This window comes from Somniosus microcephalus, unplaced genomic scaffold, assembly GCF_052327205.1.
Source record: "Somniosus microcephalus isolate GS21.2 unplaced genomic scaffold, FLI_Smic_1.0 unresolved_chr8, whole genome shotgun sequence".
Taxonomy (NCBI): Eukaryota; Metazoa; Chordata; class Chondrichthyes; order Squaliformes; family Somniosidae; genus Somniosus; species Somniosus microcephalus.
This window is the reverse complement of record NW_028225186.1, coordinates 43,367,971-43,388,279: the sequence shown is the minus strand read 5'-3', so window position 1 is coordinate 43,388,279 and position 20,309 is coordinate 43,367,971. Positions and strand designations below refer to the sequence as shown.

The 20,309-nt window shown below is 46.2% G+C and overlaps 1 protein-coding gene and 1 non-coding gene across 2 annotated transcripts in view; both read right to left on the bottom strand.

Moving 5' to 3' along the window:
• Positions 1–1,160: 1,160 nt before the first annotated feature.
• Positions 1,161–1,242, bottom strand: trnas-uga (transfer RNA serine (anticodon UGA)). Its single transcript has one exon. It is a non-coding gene; the product is annotated as a tRNA-Ser (tRNA).
• Positions 1,243–4,423: 3,181 nt separating this feature from the next.
• LOC147086147 (syncytin-1-like) overlaps positions 4,424–20,309 on the bottom strand; it is a 187,624-nt gene continuing 171,738 nt past the window's right edge. The window contains exon 2 of the mRNA XM_085979181.1: positions 4,424–5,143. Within this exon, the coding sequence (XP_085835307.1) occupies positions 4,424–5,143 (720 nt within the window). The remainder of the gene's footprint in view (positions 5,144–20,309) is intronic.

Sequence of the window (20,309 nt, the reverse complement as noted above, 5' to 3'; positions counted from 1 at the left end):
CAAACACTCCTTCCAGGTGAATCAGCGATTACCTGTACTTCTTACAATTTAGTTACTGTATTCGCTGAATCTACATTGTGACACCAAATGCAGATTGGGTGACCTCTTTGCAGAACAGTCGGCAAGTGTGACCCCGAGCTTCCGGTCACCTGTCACTATAATTATCTGCTCCACTCCCTCTCTGATCTCTCCTTCCTTGGCCTGTTGCACTGTTCCAATGAAGCTCTACGTAAGCTCGAGGAACAGCACCTCATCTTTCTATTAGGCACTTTACAGCCTTCTGGACTTAACATTGAGTTCAACAATTTCAGACTATAAATTGGCCCCTGTATTTCTTTAATTTTTTTAATTTGTTCTCATTTTTCCTCACATGACAGTTGTTAATGTTTCTGCCATAATCATTCACACCTCATCTTGAGCCATCTTTTGTTCGTTAACTTGTCCTATTACCTCTCCTTTTGCCTTGCACCATCATCCCTTTTGTAAGTCAATCTCTCCTGCCGTCCATTCTATCACAGACATTTCCTTTGTTCTTACCTCGCCTCCACCCACCCCTGCTTAAAAATCCCTCTTCCCTAACCTTTTCCTGCTCTGACGAAGGGTTCGACCTGAAAGGTTAACTCTGTTTCTCCCTCACTCGATGCTGCCTGACCTGTTGAGTGTTTCCAGTATTCTCTGTTGTTAATGAAATGAACACAGTAACGGAGTTTAATCACTCATTATTAGGATTTGTTGAGTCTACTTTTGTGTGACCGCATGGCCTAATGGATAAGGCGTCTGATCTTCGGTGTAAATTCTGAATGCTATCAGAAGATTGCAGGTTCGAGTCCTACTGCGGTCGTTTTACACACTTTTTAATTCGGGTTCAACTTTAGAAAACCAAAACGCGTTTCCACTCTTTTCCTTCCAAACATTGCAGGGTTCTTTATTAAATGGAATTTTTACGTGCTGTCTTATGTGTCAATTTCTCACTGATCTTTGCAAATAGTTTCAAACAAATCCACAATTTCTCATTGATGACAAATTAGTGTTTCCAATTGGAACAACAGCTTTGGGTTAATCAGTGTCATAACGTGCAGTGGAGGGAATTCTAATCAGTTTCGGGGCCAGTGATCTCCACAGGGAACCGATGAAATAAAATAAAGAATTTGCAGTAGAATCGCTGCGAGCAGGGTTCGAACCTACGCGGGATAACCCCATTGGATTTCAAATCCAACGCCTTAACCACTCGGCCATCGCAGCTGTGCAAATGTAACTTTTCAACAGTGAAATGACCTATGCAAACTATTAGACAACTTCCCTGCACAACATAAATGGAATGAAGTTGTGTGACAGCTGCACAGAGGCCTGGTTAAGTCACTGTGTACAGTTCTGCGCACTGCACCTTAGAAAGGATATATTGACCTTGGAGGATGTGCGGTGCAGATTCACGAGTGTGTTACCAGGGCTCCAAGGGTTAGGCTATGAGCAGAGATCACGTAATCTAGGCTTGTATTCGCTGGAATATTGAAGATTAAGGGCAGTGATCATAGAAATACAGAAATTTACGCCAGAGAAGGAGGCCATTCGGCCCATCGTGTCTTTGCCAGACGAAAAAGAGATATTTTGCCTAATCCCACTTTCCAGCTCTGGGTCCGTAGCCCTGTAGGTTGCAGCACTTCAAGTACATATCCATAGTGCTTTCTATTAATGTGATCGGTAGTGACTTCCAGATCCGCTCCACTCTCTGTGTGAAAATGGTTCTTGTCAACTCCTCTTTAATCATTTTACCAGTTACTTTAAATCTACGCCCCTGATCATTGACATTTCTGCTAAGGGAAATAGGTCCTTCCTATCCACTGTATCTTGGCCCCTCAGAATTTTATGCACCTCAATTATGTCTCCACTCCACCTCCTCTGCTCCAAAGATAACAAACCAACCCTATCCAATCATTACTTACAGCTAAAATTTTCCAGTCCTGGCAACATCCTAGTAAATCTCCTCGGTACCCTCTCTAGGGCAATTACATCTTTCCTGTACTGTGGTGACCAAAGCTGTCTGCAGTACTCTAGCTGTGGCCTAACAAGTGTTTTATACTGTTCAAACATAACCAGACTGTTCTTGAATTCTATGCCTTGGCTAATACAAACATAGAAACATAGAAGATAGGAGCAGGAGTAGGCCGTTCGGCCCCTCGAGCCTGCTCCACCATTCAATGAGATAATGGCTGATCATCGAAATACAGTACCCGGTCCCTGCTTTCTCCCCATAACCGTTGATCCCTTTAGCCTTAAGAAATATATCCAACTCCTTCTTGAATATATTTAATGTATTGGCCTCTGCTGCCTTCTGTGGTATAGAATTCCACAGGTTCAGCACTCGCTGGATGAAGAAATTCCTCCTCATCTCTGTCCTAAATGGCTTATCCCTTATCCTTAGTCTGTGACACCTGGTTCTGGATTCACCGACCATCGGGAACATCGTTCCTGCATCTAGTCAGTCCAGTCCTGTCAGAATTTTATACGTTTCAATTAGATCCCCTCTCATTCTTCTAAACCCCAGTGAGTATAAGCCTAATCGACACAATCTCCCCTCATACATCTTTCCTGCCATCCCAGCTAACTGCCTGGTGAATCTTTGCAGAACTCCTTCCATGGCAAGAATGTCCTTCCTCAGATAAGGCGACCAAAACTGCACACAATACAGGTAGACTACCCTTTATCCGGACTTCCGAAAACCGAAACCCTCTAAAAACCGAAGGTTTTTTCGTTCAGCGTAAGTCGTGCGTACGAACGAAAAAACCTTCGGTTTTTAGAGGGTTCCGGTTTCGGAAGTTCGGTTAAAGGGTAAGTCGTGCGCACGACCCCCCGCCGACCCCCCCCCCCCCGCGGACCCCGCCGGCCCCGACAACCGCCGACCCCGCCAGCCCCGACAACCGCCGACCCCCCCGGCCCCGACAACCGCCGACCCCGCCAGCCCCGACAACCGCCGACCCCCCTGCGGACCCCGCCAGCCCCGACAACCGCCGACCCCCTCGCGGACCCCGCCGGCCCCGACAACCGCCGACCCCCCCGCGGACCCCGCCGGCCCCGACAACCGCCGACCCCGCCAGCCGCCGACCCCCCCGCGGACCCCGCCGGCCCCGACAACCGCCGACCCCGCCAACCGCCGACCCCCGCGCGGACCCCGCCACCCCCGACAACCGCAGACCCCGCCAACCGCCGACCCCCCCGCGGACCCCGCCGGCCCCGACAACCGCCGACCCCGCCAGCCCCGACAACCGCCGACCCCGCCAACCGCCGGCCCCGACAACCGCCGACCCCGACAACCGCCGACCCCCCCGCGGACCCCGCCAGCCCCGACAACCACCGACCCCGACAACCGCCGACCCCGACAACCGCCGACCCCCCCGCGGACCCCGCCGGCCCCGCCAACCGACAACCCCGACAACCGCCGACCCCCCCGCGGACCCCGCCGGCCCCGACTGACTTACGCTGAGCGTCAGCGTAAGTCGTGCGCACGACCCCCCGCCGACCACCCCCCCGCGGACCCCTGCCGACCCACCTTCCGAAATCCGAAATTCTCCTTTATCCGAAACTCGGCTGGTCCCGAGGTTTTCGGATAAAGGATAGTCTACCTGTACTCAAGATGTGGTCTCACCAAGGCCCTGTACAACTGCAGCAAGACATCCCTGTTCCTGTGCTCAAACCCTCTCGCTATGAAAGCCAAGATACCATTTGCCTTCTTAACCACCTGCCGCCTAATAAAGGAAAATATTCCCTAGGACTTTTTAACCAATAAGAAAAACAGAAACTGCTGGAAATATTTGTTAGAACTGATTCTTTTACCCTCAGTCTGGTTCAGTAAACACTGAGTGGAACAACTGGAGAATTCAAACGATTTATTATCCGCCGAGTCTTACTCTGATATATCGACACTGACTCCTGCAAGAGTCTGCGAATCCAACAGAGCAAGCAGTTTGTCCTACAGTGTGTTACATTATTATACTTGCATTGGAGAAGACATTAACACATCGTACAGTCTGCACCAATCCCGAGCTGTGCACGTACACAGTTCATTTGATTTCCTGGCCTGGCAGTTTGAAATAAAGAAGTCACATTTTACTGAATGGGTTACAGTTAAGTTTATATCCTGGTAATGGGTTCCCGATCACCTAAACATTATGGTAATGCGTTTGCAATCACGGTAATGTGTTTTCTGATCGCCTATTGTCTGTATAACTTCTGCACTCTGCTTTACAGTGTTTCGAACAGCAAGGTGTAACATTGTGGGCGCCAGCCATATTAGCAGCCAAAGATCAGTTTAGCCTTTTTATTTTACTTCTTGCTGCCTTCACAGTTTCTTGTTTCTATTTCTTTGACCTTGGTATTCTCAATCCCTCCTTTTATCATTCAATGGTAACCAACCGTTATTCGGTTACGTCTATCTTATTAATCGATCAAATTCTTCATTGTCATCATACTTTACTTCCTTCATTTCACATTCATTGGTCAGTCTTACCATTAACATCTTTGGGCTACCTATTTTTTCCAAAGCTAGCTGCATTCTTCCTAGCACACATTTCATGATTGCTAGTCCAATAAAAATACAGGCGATTGCAACTACTAGGTACATAGCCATATTTATCAACCAGTCATACCATCCTCCAAATCCCCAATCTCCCCAGTTACTTGCTTCCTTCATATTATCCATTTGTTCCCTTATCTTAGTGATAAAGTGGGTGATGTTCTTTGTCTGGTCTCGGACTCCCATAAGGCATTTACCTTTTACTATTGCACAGACACCACCTTCTCGGGCCAGCAGGTAGTCTAGGGCATATCTGTTTTGCATAGTGAATAACCTGAGTTCCGACAATTCTTTAGTGACTGCGTCGAGGGCCCCCATGGTAGCATTACCCAGGATGGTGAGGCCACAGATAAGGTAGTTCCGGTTATTGGCGGCCAGATAGGCTCCAATATAGCCTATAGAGAACAGGCCAGCAAATCCATATCCTATAGAGGTTCTGTGTCCTCCTAGGGATTCAGGATTTTTCCACTTGGAGCAAAACTCTTTCGAGGCTGCCCTGACTACTATTTTTCGGTGGGATGTCCATTGGGAGGGGCAGGGTACTGTGGTAGGGGTTAAGGTAGCGATGGCTACCGTCTGGGGGCGCTATCTACTACCATGAAATTAGTGGCTTTTCCTTGGCTCAAGAAAAAGTAGCCTGGTTTGGTATATATCACAGATACGTGTTCCTGCCTTGTGCTTAAATGGCTCGGGGGAAGGAAATAGTCAAAACCTTGGATCTCACGAGTATCAGTAGGCTGGGTATTAGCTATTTTTACTAGCATAAAGGTTTCCCCCCCTACCTTCAGAGTTGTCCCATCCCCTTCTCCACATAAAACTTGTACTCCTTCGGTTATTGACACACATACGGATTGCTCACATGTGCAGCTACCGGTGTCTGGTCCTATCGTACACTGATGGTGGAGGCAGCGTGTCATCAAGCAGGTGTAGTTCTGCTTAACCCATACTGACCTACAGCCATAGCCCGTCCCATTCCAACTATTCTCATAGCCACCAGGGTTCCTGCTTGGTTTCAGGCAATTGGCGGGTGGGGTTATGGTATAGGGTATTGTTATATTGTTTGTGGGAGGGAGAAGGTGAGCATCTAAAAGAAAGTCCGGGGGAACAATAACCGGGGTTGGGGTAAACACCCCCTCAACAGATATCAGGGGTGGATAACAAACAATTGACTCTGGTGAGTATAGGGCTGCGTGAGTCTGGAGGAATAGGTTGCCCGTCGGGGTTTCTTCAGGGAAAATGTGTTGGAGATCTCGTTTACGTCTCTTTGTGAGGGTACCTTCTACCCTCGAATAGTCGAAGCTGCTCATAGGGGCAGTCCATTTCTTTTCTTTTCCTGGTTGGACTTTGGATAACAGCTTTGTCCTTTGGTATCGGTAGTTCTGTTGCATGGTCCTGCAGTAACAGACTTGGTCACCTGGCGTCAACAGACGTAATCAAATTTACACTTGGTCCAATGGCATGGCAATGTTCCTCTGTGTATGTATCTCAGCATTAGCGAGCGGTGGGGCTGTCTAATAAGCCCAATGTAGGTGTCCCAGTTGATCATGTTCCATTTCCCGAACCCGCCTGGGTTATCATCATTGCACCGAAGCACGTCTCCGTGGCATAGGTGGTGTACCCGCTTGGATTGGTTCTGCCGGCATGTCCACCTTCTGGGCCGTTGAGTTATTCCAAGGGTGATCAGGGCACTGATAGAGGGGATCCACAGCGACGTCTGCATGGCTGGTCGGCGCGGCACGTCTGTTTAGGGAGAGATTTCTTGGAAGCAAGAGAGGTTAGCATTCTTTAAGTTTTAGGCATAGCATTACTGACAATTTTACAGTGGTGGAGGCGGACCCAAGCACTCTTTCCCTCTACTTTGGCAGCAGTTGGGGTGGCACCAGCCGGGATAGTACGTATTTGGAACAAGGCCACGGGGAGTAATTTGAGCCATGTAGTTCCCGTCTCGGCCTGTAATTTGGCAAGTTTATTTTTCAAGGTCTGATTAGCCCGCTCGACCAGTCCGGCGGCCTGTGGCCTATAGGCACAATGTAGCTGCTGTTGGATGCCCATTTGAGTGCAGAACTCCTTGTTTACCAGACCCACAAAGTGAGGGCCGTTGTCTGAACTTAATCGGTTTGGAATTCCGTACCTTGGAATAATTTCTCTCATTAAAACTTTTACAACAGTGGAGGCTTTGTTATCCGTAGTCGGGTAGGCCTCAATCCACTTACTAAATAAATCAACAATAACCAGTACATATTTATAACACTGACACCTTTCTAACTCAATATAGTCCATCTGGAGGGTCTCAATGGGACCCGTGGGTAACGGCGTCTTACCCATTTCACAAGGTATGCCTTTTCCCGGGTTGTGCTGCTGACAAATGAGGCAGCGACTGCTAATACCTTGAGCCAGAGCTTGTAATCTAGGATGCCACCATGTAGCTAATAACGTGTCACTAGTTGCTCTGGTACCACAATGAGTTGCAAAGTGTATACATTCAATAACCCATAATGCTAGCTCATCTGACATACAAGTTTTGCTCGGCAGGGGTGACACATAATTTAGACACACAATCATATGTACAACCGAGCTGTTTCCACAGTCCCTTATCACGGTCAGGAGCGTCCTCCTGTAACTTAATGACGTCTTGGATGGTTGGCATTGGCTTTTCCGAGGGAGACTTGCTTTTATTTGAGCTTTTAGTCTGGCTCATCATTCTAGGCACAACCACTCGTTGTTCCTGGGACGCTTCCCTAGCTTCCTGGTCTGCGCATCTATTCCCTATATCTACAGGGGTCTGTCCTGCTGTGTGTGCGGAGCACTTTATCACGGAGATCTGTTTTGATAGCATGAGGGCTTGTCGCAAATCAGATACTAATTTCTGATGGGATATCTGTGTTCCTGCAGAGGTTAGGAACCCTCTGTTTTTCCATAATTGTCCGAAATCATGAACCACTCCGAAGGCATATCTCGAGTCTGTATAAACGTTAACCTTTAAGTCCTTCCCTAAGATACAAGCTCGTATTAATGCGAACAGTTCTGCTTGTTGGGCGGAATACGGAAACTCAAAGGCGGCAGACTCCAAAGTATCACTGTCCTGATCTGCGATTTCATATCCAGAAAGTCTTTTCCCAAGGGGACTGACGGACGCACTTCCATCTACATACATGGTTGTGTCAGGACTCTGCATTGGGGCATCAGATAGATCCTCACTGACGGAGGTATCTTCTGTGATTAAAAATAAACAATCATGTCCTGGGTCTGTTTGTTCGAGGGGTGGTTCTGTGAGAAAACATGCTGGGTTGATAGTAGTACAATGCTTCTTAATTGAAATGCAAATAACAGGTCTCTGGCCATGAGATTGCAATCCAGCCCATTTGTGATCATGAATTGGTGTTTCACAGACTCATTTTGAAATGATACTTCAACTGGTTCTGATATTGGGTACTGGCACACTTGTCCTTGGAATCTGGACAGGCTTTGTGTCTTCCCGGATTTAGGGAGATTGAGCTCTGATCGGACAGATGACATAGCAGCTCCGGTGTCTACCAGAAACGTATGTCGGCTCCCTTCAATCAGCAGGGATAGAAAGGGGCTCCTTGTCTGACTGGAACCCGTTCGCCACGAGGTTGGCTAGTCAGTACTGGGGAAACGGATTATTCTGGGAGAAGTCTGTATATCTTCCTCGTCCCCGATTTCCCTGTCAACCTCCCCGTTGTCCTTGCATGTGGCCCCCTCTTCCTTGTCTTCGGGAGGAACATTCCCTGCTCCAATGGCCTTGCTGGCCACAATTAAAACAGGTATCTGACCCTGCTTGCCTCCCTCCTCTTCCTCTATCGCAGAAATTTTGTCTTGGGGGAGCGTAGGGTGGGCCATAATTAGGGACGGTTGGTCCGTTGGGATGGCTGGTATCTCTGTACCCTTGTCTATCAACCCACCCTGGGACGCAGTACTGGAGCTCCGTCTGATATCCTATCACATCTTGGGTGGGCTTCGGCTCTTCCTTTTTTATCACGTACTCAGTCTTGACCTTGACCTGGGGCTGACTCTCCTGACTCTTACTCTCTTTCCAATAATATTTCACTGCCCTGGCCATCTGGCTGGGACTATACTCTGACCAGTCCATATTGTTAGTCTTAATTGCTTCAGACACCGAGGTTGGTAGACAATTTATCAGGATAGCACAGTATTGTGGCGAGTTTGCTCCGTTCTGGTAATTAGCATCTCCTGACTGACTCCGATATACCTCAGAGAATCTCTCTAGGAATTCCTCTGCTCCCTCGCCCTTTCGTGGTTTAGTATCCAACACCTTGGATATATCAATGGGTTTCTGCAGGGTGGTGGTTAAAGCAGTGAGTATGGCGCGTTCACGAGCAGCACTCTGTGCGTGTTGAGCCTCTCATGTGGCATGATCCTCAAAGCCTAGGTTAACCTTGCATGTTCGGCGGGATTCAAGATCTGCTGTACTAACGCCCATAAGTCTCTTGATTCAGCATTATAGACGAGTATAGTAGTCCGGAGGAATTCTACAAACAAGGTGGGGGATTTCTTCCTATCTGGCATCCCGGCTAAGATAGCCATTATCTCGTTAGGTTTCCAGGGGTAGAAGATACCTATGGTTCGGGGGTTATCGGCGGCCACTGGAATATTTGCGTTAAAGGCAGGGTTAGGCATTTGTCTCACCGGCAACTGCCGGAGTGTCGGTTTATGTCTGGCGGGTCTCTCGGTATCGGATCGTGATTCCAGGGATGACAAGTCGTCTCCTGAATCTCCACTGTCAATGTCACTATGGTCCCGGCACTTTAAAAAGGACCTTAAAGCCTTGAGGGTACTCTGGCTCTGACTCTCTAGTCTCTGACTTTGAATCATCTGCCTTTGATTTCTCCGTTTTCGTGACCTTGATGGACTGGGTTGGGGTGGGGAGGGTGTCGTCGGGGGCCGATTATTCTTAGTCCTGAGTCGGGTGTAAAAGGCAACAGGGTTGGTATACTGGGGACCCGGTTGTTGGTCTCCCATCTGCACCGGCGGGGGATTATTTACTTGAACCGTGACTGACGGCGGTGGGGAAACGGCACTGGCAGAGACTTGAGGTGTCGGCGCGGTGGTTTGTACAGCTGGTGCGGGTGCCACCGGGGGATAAATGTTAACGTACGGGGGGGGGGGTAGCGTGGGGAACAACCTGAGCCCTGTGATTCCATTCGTCCAAATCATCATCACCATCTCCCTCTGTCAAGGCAAGGCCAACCATTGGATTACGTAATCCACTCTTATCAGCCTTTCCAGGCTCGCTCGTGGTCTTTTCAGACTCCTGTTTTGAGCGTTTCTCATGAGCGCATTCCTTTTTCAATACCTCTACTGATTTGACTACCCCTCCCCCTGTAAGTGCTATTCCTAATTTTAAGGCATTATCCTGCCAGCTTGCTAACAAGGAAGTTTCTTTCAGTTCCTGGCAGTACTGTCTCCATAGGGCAATTTTTTCTTTGGCTGTGGTACCCCTGTTACTTTTCCAAATTAGTTCTTGAGCCTTTTTAGCGGCATCTAGATTCTTAGTTCCTCCTAGTGGCCATTGATCACTTCCTAATTTCTTATTCAATCCTCCCGACAACTGTCTGAGTTGCTTCGCTTTGTCAGGATGTTGTTCACAAAGGGTCTGTAAGGCGCTACCCGATTCAGTCGTAGTATCTAAACAGTTGCCCATCTTACTCCCCTTGTGAACTTTACACAGTCGCGTTTTAAACTTGTTCAGAGCCTAGGCGGGCCAAGTGAGATACAAGGTCGACACTCTTTACCTGACACAAGTGTTATTTCTAAGTTTACACAGTTCCTAGTTATTCCCTCAGTACATATACTGACCCTCAGTGATGTCCGATCACTGACCCTCAGCGATATCCGATCACTGACCCTCAGCGATACCCGATCACTGACCCTCAGCGATATCCGATCACTGACCCTCAGTGATATCCGATCACTGACCCTCAGAGATATCCGATCACTGACCCTCAGCGATACCCGATCACTGACCCTCAGCGATACCCGATCACTGACCCTCAGCAATACCCGATCACTGACCCTCAGCGATACCCGATCACTGACCCTCAGTGATATCCGATCACTGACCCTCAGTGATATCCGATCACTGACCCTCAGTGATATCCGATCACTGACCTAATCACCTATCCCTTCCAGTATTCGCCAGACTGACCTGGATCTCGGCGGGACACCACACGGGAGTTAGCGATTGGCCGACTCATCGTCGGACTGGCGGAATCGGAGGAAAACCGAGGCAGTACAAAAGTTACTCACATCGGGGGCCCATTTCCTCCCTCCACGTCCGAGACGATTCAGCTCCTAGTTCGCAAACTCTCGGTGACTGTCCGTTGAGATCCCACTTCTGACCCCAAATGTTAGAACGGATTCTTTTACCCTCAGTCTGGTTCAGTAAACACTGAGTTGAACAACTGGAGAATTCAAACGATTTATTATCCGCGGAGTCTTACTCTGATATATCGAAACCGACTCCTGCAAGAGTCTGCGAATCCAACAGAGCAAGCAGTTTGTCCTACAGTGTGTTACATTATTATACTTGCATTTGAGAAGACATTAACACATCGTACAGTCTGCACCAATCCCGAGCTGTGCACGTATACAGTTAATTTGATTTCCTGGCCTGGCAGTTTGAAATAAAGAAGTCACATTTTACTGAATGGGTTACAGTTAAGTAAATATCCTGGTAATGGGTTCCCGATCACCTAAACATTATGGTAATGCGTTTGCAATCACGGTAATGTGTTTTCTGATCGCCTATTGTCTGTATAACTTCTGCACTCTGCCTTACATTGTTTCTAACAGCAAGGTGTAACATTGTGGGCGCCAGCCATATTAGCAGCCAAAGATCAGTTTAGCCTTTTTATTTTACTTCTTGCTGCCTTCACAGTTTCTTGTTTCTATTTCCTTGACAATGGTATTCTCATATTCAGCAGCTCATCTGAAATAAAAACAGAAAATGCTGGAAATATTCAGCAGCTCATCTGAAATAAAAACAGAAAATGCTGGAAATATTCAGCAGGCAATCTGAAATAATGACCTGCTGAATATTGCCAGCTCTTTTTGTTTTTATTTCAGATTCCAACATCCGCAGTCTTTTGCAATTGCCTTCTTAACCACTTTTTCTACCTGTTCTGCTACCTTCATGGACCTGTGGACATGCTCTCCAATGTCCCTCTGTTCTTTTACGCTTCTCAATATCCTACCATTTATTGTGTATTCCTTTGTCCTGTTAGCCCTCTCCTAATGCATTACCTCTCACTTCCACGAACTGAATTCCATTTGCCACTTTTCTGCCCACCTGACCAAATCATTGATAACGTCCTGCAGTCTGGAGCTTTCTTCCTCACTAACAACCACATGGACAATGTTTATACAACATCGGCAAACTTCTTAATCCTACATTGAAGTCTAAATCAGTGATATAACACAAAAAGCAAGGGACCTAGTACTGAGCCCTCCTAAACCCCACTGAACAGCATTCCAGTCACAAACTCCCATCGACCACGACCCTTTGCTTCCAACTTGTCACTTTCCTTGGATCCTTTGGGCGTTTACCTGTGTTACCAGTCTGCCATGTGGGCAGATTCTGATTTTTAGGATATTGAAGGTAATTGATAGAGTAGACAGAGGGAAACGTTTTCCACTGGGGCGAGGGATGGGGGTGGCGGGGTGGGGGGGCAGGTGTGGGGTGCGGGGGGGTGAGGTAGAGTCTAGGCCAAGGGGACCAAACCTTAAAATAGGAACCAGGCCGTTCAAGAGAGAAATTAGGAAACATTTCTTCATACAAAGAAAGGTCGAAGTGTGGAACTCCCTCCCACAAAAGGCAGTTATTGCTAGATCATTTAATGATTGTATATCTGAGTTCGATAGTCTTTTGCTAGACCAGGGTATTAGGGGAAAATAATAGACTTGTTTAACAAAAATTGCTATTAATATCAGTATACTTTAAAAATGATGGCGAATGTGCCCCACCTGGTGGGTTAACAGTCACGGTGCATGTTAGAAAGTCTGTTTCTTTACAAACAACTGAAGGCTGCCTGTGTTTCATCAATTCAGGAAATTCCTTACCATCAGCTTTTTTGGACTGAATGATACAAACGACTTACTTGTCCCAGTACGAAAGTGATTCATTCTGTGTCTGTTTAAAGGGATCAACTGTCAATCCCGGATCATTCTGTGTCTGTTTAAAAGGGATGTTCTGTCAGTTCCGGATCACTCTATGTCTGTTTAAAAGGGATGTGCTGTCAGTCCCGTGTTATTCTGTGTCTGTTTAAAAGGGATGTACTGTCAGTCCCGGATCATTCTGTGTCTGTTCCCCCACCACCATGGAACCACAAGCGAGCCGCTCACAAGAGGTACGCACACACCAGACACCCCAGCCCAGCACACACACTATGAGTCCAGGCGAAAGCCACCAGACAGTAAACACAAACAAGGCTGACGTCGTAATACTCATAGACTCAAATGGGAAATTTCTATGGGAGAAAAAGCTCTTCCCTAGAAGTAAAGTAGAAAAGATTTGGTGCCCAACAACAGACAGAGCCATGGGATGGCTGACCAAAGCCAGATTAGGCTCCCCCCAACACATAATAATACACACGGGCACAAATGACCTAAAGGCCAAACAGAAAGAGGTAGCAACATCGCTCAGAGCAATGATTAGGAAGGCAAGCAGTACATTTCCAAACACTAGAATCACTGTTTCCACAATATTGCCGAGAACAGACTTCAACAACAACACAATTCATGAGATAAATGCCAGCATAGCAAGAGACTGCGAATCAAACCACAACGTACACCTGGCCCAACACCCCACCCTCGATGAAGAATGTCTTTACGACCACGTCCACATCCAAAGGCAAAAAATATCGATCTTTGCTAAAGCCCTGAAGGACGTCGCTTTTAACCGGGTCCATACCCAGACTCCAAGAGGACCCCCCCCCCGACCACCAGAGATCAGCGGGGTACATATCAGGAACACTACAAAGACCACCACCACACCAACCGAGACCGGAGAGGATCCCCATGCAAAACAACATTATCAGACCTGCACCACTCCTGTCCCACAGGGGAATAGGACCGCTACCAGCCAGACAGAGGGAGAGATGCACAGGACGTACACAATACCTCAGACAGAAACAATCCATTAAGAGACAATAAGCAGATGTGCAGCAGCATCTACTTCCGCCTTATGGATCAAGGACTAATTAATAGAAAGAACTGTAACCAAATTGTATTAACTTTTGTAGACAACTGGGGTGATCTTTTTTTTCCCCACACTTAGACACGACAAACACGTACCACTCTTTAACCTATCATAGAAAAAGATAAAACTTAACATGAAATCCTTATATATTTCGACCTGGAATATCCAAGGTCTACGCTCTTCACGGCAAGAAGTGAAGAGTAGGACCCCAGAGTTCATAGAGGAAACTAAAGATCTAGATATTATCATTTTACAGGAAACTTGGTATAAAGGAAAAGGACACACCGGCTGTCCCCAAGGGTACACTGAGCTAGTGGTCCCCTCCAATAAATTACCAAGTGTAACCCAAGGCAGAGACTCCGGAGGCATACTGATCTGGTTTAAAACAGAACTTAAGAATTACATCAAATTTATAAAAAAGGGCGAAAACCATATGTGGCTCAAACTTGAGAGGGAGATTATCTCAAACACCCAAGATGTTTACATTTGCGCACTTTATATCCCTCCAATCGATTCCCCGTACTACAAAGAGGACACCTTCTCCAACATGGAGGGGGAAATTATCCAATACCAGGCCCAGGGGAACGTGTTGATCTGTGGGGACCTCAATTCAAGAACGGGCGAAGAACCAGACTTCACCAATAATCAGGGAAACAATTACGTATTCGGGAATAACCACTTTGACATCCCTTCCCTTCCATACAGGCATAACTGCGACAAGCAGTCAAATACCAACGGTAAACAGCTACTACAGCTCTGTCGAAACCTGGGTCTGTACATTGTCAATGGTAGGTTCATAGGAGACCTCCTAGGAAGATCGACCTACTGCTCACCTCTTGGCTGCAGCACAGTAGACTATATGATTACAGACTTGGACCCATCCTCTTTCAGAGCATTCACAGTCAAACCACAAACAACACTGTCAGATCACAGTCAAATTACTATGTTTCTCAAAAAGACAGAAACAAACAACATAGAAACACAACCCAGTAAACTGTACAACACCAAAAAATTGTACAGATGGGCCAAAAACGACACGGAAAAATACCAGAAAACAATTAGCAATGCATCAACTCAAGCTCTCTTAGACACCTTTCTGGATAACATATACACTCACAATAAAGAAGGCGTAAACCGGGCAGTTAGTAAACTAAACAATATTTTTGATAATTTGGCAACAAATGCAAACTTGAAAGCTCGCAAGAACAAACCCAAAACAAAAAACTATGAAAAATGGTTTGACCATGATTGCCATAACATGAGGAAAAAACTTAGAAAACTATCAAACCAAAAACACAGACATCCAGAAAACGAGGAATTACGCCTTACTTATTGTCAGATGCTAACACAATACAGAAACACACTCAGGACCAAAAAAGAGCAATTTATTAAGAATACACTCAGCTCCATGGAGGAATCCATTGAGTCGAATTGTTTCTGGGACAACTTGAAAACACTACACAAAAAACAACACGACGATTTGTCCATTCAAAATGGGGACACATGGGTAAACCACTTTGAAAAATTATACCAGAAAAACACACTAGGACCAGAGCAACACCAAATACGCAAAAAACTTGAAAAGCTTGAAATGGCCATAAAAGATAACCAAAACCCGCTAGACGCCATAATAACAGAAAAAGAACTTCTTGAAAAACTCAAGGACCTGCGACCAGGAAAAGCTTGCGGGACAGACGGCATACTAAACGAGATGATTAAACACGCAGACGACAAACTGAAACTGGCTATCCTAAAACTCTTCAACTTGGTTCTGAGTGTCGGTTATTTCCCTGACATCTGGAACAAAGGACTCATAACACCCATATACAAAAGTGGGGACAAAATCGACCCAAACAACTATCGAGGCATCTGTGTAAACAGTAACCTGGGGAAGGTATTCTGTAGCATCATAAACAAAAGACTTATAAACTTCCTTGAAGAGCACAATGTCTTGAGTAAAAGCCAAATTGGATTCCTGCCAAACTATAGAACATCCGATCATATCTTCACCCTACAGACCCTAATTGACAAACACGTTCACCATAACAAAAGCAAAATCTACGCATGCTTTGTAGATTTCCAGAAGGCTTTCGACTCCATCTGGCATGACGGTTTATTCCTGAAACTTATCGAAAGCGGGGTAGGAGGTAAAACATATGATGTAATTAAATCAATGTATACAAACAATAAATGTGCAGTTAAAATTGGAGACAAACAAACAAAATACTTCCCACAGGGGCGGGGGGTGACGCAGGGCTCGCCAATCTCACCGACACTCTTTAATATTTACATTAATGGATTGGCAAAACTACTTGAACAATCTACAGCACCCGGCCTCACCCTATATGAATCCAAGGTTAAATTCCTCCTCTATGCCGACGACCTGGTTCTGCTGTCACCAACTAAGGAGGGTCTACAGCAGAACCTGGATCTGCTGGAGTCGTACTGCCAGACTTGGGCCCTGACAATAAATCCCCAAAAAACCAAAGTCCTTGTGTTCCAGCAAAGATCCAAACAACATGGACCCACAATAAATTTCACAGTAGGAACAACCAAAATTGAACAAACCACTCACTACACATACTTGGGCTTAAAAATCAGTTCTACGGGAAACTTCAAACTGGCTGTGAATGAACTGAAAGAGAAAGCAAGAAGGGCTTTCTATGCCATCAAAAAATCAATCCAAATAGAAATCCCAATTAGCATTTGGCTCAAAATTTTCAAATCAGTAATTGAACCAATTGCACTCTATGGCAGTGAGGTCTGGGGACCACTAACACAGCAAGATTTTGCAAAATGGGACAAACACCCAATTGAGATCCTACATGCGGAATTCTGTAAAAGTATCCTCCGGACTCAAAGGAAAACAGTAAACAACGCATGCAGGGCGGAACTAGGCCAATACCCATTAATAATCACTATCCAAAAAAGAGCCACCAAATTTTGGAATCACCTACAAATGAGCAACCCCCAATGCTATCACTACGACGCCCTGAAATGCCAAGAGCTGACCATAAAGAAGAATACCCTCAGTCAACTAGTCCTGGGACTCAATAAAGTAACTAATAACAATACTAACAATAACCAGCCCCAGGACAGTGACAGGGTAACACAAAGAATTCGACCCAACACAATCGTCGCTAAGCAAAAGGAAAAATATCTGTCATATTGGGCAGAAACAACAAAAACCCAAAGCAAACTCAATTGCTACTTGGCCCTAAACAGACAATACAACATAGCTGATTACCTGACCATGGTAAAGGATAACAAACTGAGAAGAACCTTGACAAGGTACAGACTTAGCGAACATAGCCTAGCGATCGAAAAAGGCAGACACAGGCAGACCAGGCTGCCAAGAGAAGACAGGATATGCTCTCACTGCAGTCAGGGAGTAGTTGAGACAGAGATGCACTTCCTCACAGCCTGTGGAAAATATCAGGGCATCAGAGAGAATTTCTATCAAAAATTCTCACAAATATGCCCTGAATTCAGAAATCTGACTGACAACCAAAAACTCACATTCCTACTGGGGGAGGAGAGAAGCTGTGTAACACTGGCGGCACACTATGTTACAGCTTGCCATGAACAGAGGGACAACCAGTAAACTAAGACAAGAGTATATATAAACAAGGCGAAAATATATTTATAAACTCAGGGATATACCTGTTTATACACTGTATGAATGGAACCGCGTTTATGTGTTCAACCATAAATGTATTTTGATGCTTTGGCAACATAAGATGTACCTTATCATGCCAATAAAGCGATTTGTATTGTATTATTGTATTGTTTAAAAGGGTTGTGCTGTCAGTCCCGGATCATTCTGTGTCTGTTTAAAAGGGATGTACTGTCAGTCCCGGATCATTCTGTGTCTGTTTAAAAGGGATGTGCTGTCAGTCCCGGATCATTCTGTGTCTGTTTAAAAGGGATGTGCTGTCAGTCCCGGATCATTCCGTGTCTGTTTAAAAGGGATGTACTGTCAGTCCCGGATCATTCCGTGTCTGTTTAAAAGGGATGTGCTGTCAGTCCCGGATCATTCTGTGTCTGTTTAAAAGGGATGTGCTGTCAGTCCCGGGTCATTCTGTGTCTGTTTAAAAGGGATGTACTGTCAGTCCCGGATCATTCTGTGTCTGTTTAAAAGGGATGTGGTGTCAGTCCCGGGTCATTCTGTGTCTGTTTAAAAGGGATGTACTGTCAGTCCCGGATCATTCTGTGTCTGTTAAAAAGGGTTGTGCTGTCAGTCCCGGATCATTCTGTGTCTGCTTAAAAGGGATGTACTGTCAGTCCCGGGTCATTCCGTGTCTGTTTAAAAGGGTTGTACTGTCAGTCCCGGGTAATTCTGTGTCTGTTTAAAAGGGATGTACTGTCAGTCCCGGGTCATTCCGTGTCTGTTTAAAAGGGATGTACTGTCAGTCCCGGGTAATTCTGTGTCTGTTTAAAAGGGTTGTACTGTCAGTCCCGGATCATTCCGTGTCTGTTTAAACGGGATGTGCTGTTTGTACAGATCATGTCAGTCCCGGGCCATTTCAAAATCATGAGCGGTCTAGTTAGAGCAGATAATGGCTCGAAGGTCCAAATGGCCTAGTTCTGCTCCTATTTCTTATGTTCTTATGTCAGAATGTTCGAGAGCCGGAGGGCACAGATTTAATGTGATTTGCAGAAGAACCAGAGGCGACACGTGGAAAAACTTATTTACGCAGTGATGGTTAGTAACTGGAAATGGTGGCGGAGGCAGATTCAATCACGGCCTTCAAAAGGGACTTGGGTAAGTACCTGAATGAGCAAAAATTGCAGAGCTACGGGGCATGGGCAGGTGTGCGGGTGGGACTAGCTGAAGTGCTCGTACAGAGAGCCAGCACGGGCTTGATGGACCAAATGGCCTCCTTCTGTGCTGTAACCATTCTATGATTCTATGATCATTCTGCATCTGGGCCTGTTTCAAAGAGGAGTATTTTCAGCTGCGATATCTGATTGGTTGCGGCGTTGGTCTTGAAGTTCAATATGATTTAGGCGTGATGGTTTGGACCCTGTGCGAAGCGGATCTGTTCATTAATTTGAAATATCAAACCTCTTCATAATTTAAATAATTTTAAAGGTCACCTCTCAGCCTCCTGTTTCCCAACGCGCCAAGGCACCCTGGATCCCATGGGCTCTTACCTTCTTGAACAGTCTCCTATGCGGGGCTTTGTCAAAAGCTTTACTGAAGTCCATGTAAACCACATCCACAGCATTTCCCTCATCCACACAACTAGTCACCCCCTCGAAAAATTCAATCAGATTTGTCAGACATGATTTACCCTTGACAAAGCCATGCTGACTATCCCCGATTAATCCTTGCCTCTCCAAGTGGAGACTAATTTTGTCCCTCAGAATTTTTTCCAATAATTTCCCTACCACAGATGTTAGGCTCACTGGCCTGTAATTCCCTGGTTTATCCCTGCTACCCTTCTTGAATAATTGTACTACGTTAGCTGTTCTGCAGTCCTCTGGTACATCCCCTGTGGCCAGAGAGGTTCTGAAAATTTGTGTCTGAGCCCCTGCAATCTCCTCCCTTGCCTCACACAACAGCCTGGGATACATCTCGTCCGGGCCTGGGGATGTATCCACTTTTTGGCCTGCTAAAACCGCTCGTACCTCCTCCCTCCCGATGCTAATATGTTCAAGTATGTCACAGTCCCCTTGCCCGATTCCTATGTCTACATCATCTTTCTCCATAGTGAACACAGATGCAAAAAATTCATTTAAAACCCCGCCTACATCATCTGGCTCTACACACAGATTGCCACTTTGGTCCCCAATGGGCCCCACCCTTTCCCTGGTTATCCTCTTGCCCTTAATATACTTATAAAACATTTTAGGATTTTCCTTTATTTTGCTCGCCAGTGTTATTTCATGGCCCCTCCTTGCCCTCCTAATTTCTTTTTTAAGTATGCCCCTGCACTTTTTATACTCCTCTAGGGCTTCCTCCGTCTTTAGTCTTTTGTAACTGCCAAAAGCCCCACTTTTTTCCTAATGCATTTTTGTATATCCCTTGTCATCCAAGGTTCCCTTTGCTTGTTGGTCCCACCCTTGACGTTTACAGGAACATGTTGGCGTTGTACTCTCTCTATTTCCCTTCTGAAAGCCTCCCACTGCTTTGATGTGGATTTTCCTATAAGTAGCTGCTCCCAGTCCACTTTGGCCAGATCCTGCCTCATCATATTAAAATCGGCCATCCCCCAATTTAGAACCCTTATTGCCGGGCCGTCATTGTCTTTTTCCATGACCACCTTAAATCTCACCGAATTATGGTCACTGTCGCCAAAATGCTCTCCTACTGACACTTCCACCACTTGCCCGGCTACATTCCTTAGAATTAGGTCCAGTACCGCCCCCTCTCTTGTAGGACTTTCTACATGTTGTCTCAAAAAGCTCTCCTGGATGCACTTTAAGAATTCTGCACCCTCTAAGCCTTTCACACTCTCACTATCCCAATTAATATTGGGGAAGTTGAAATCCCCCACT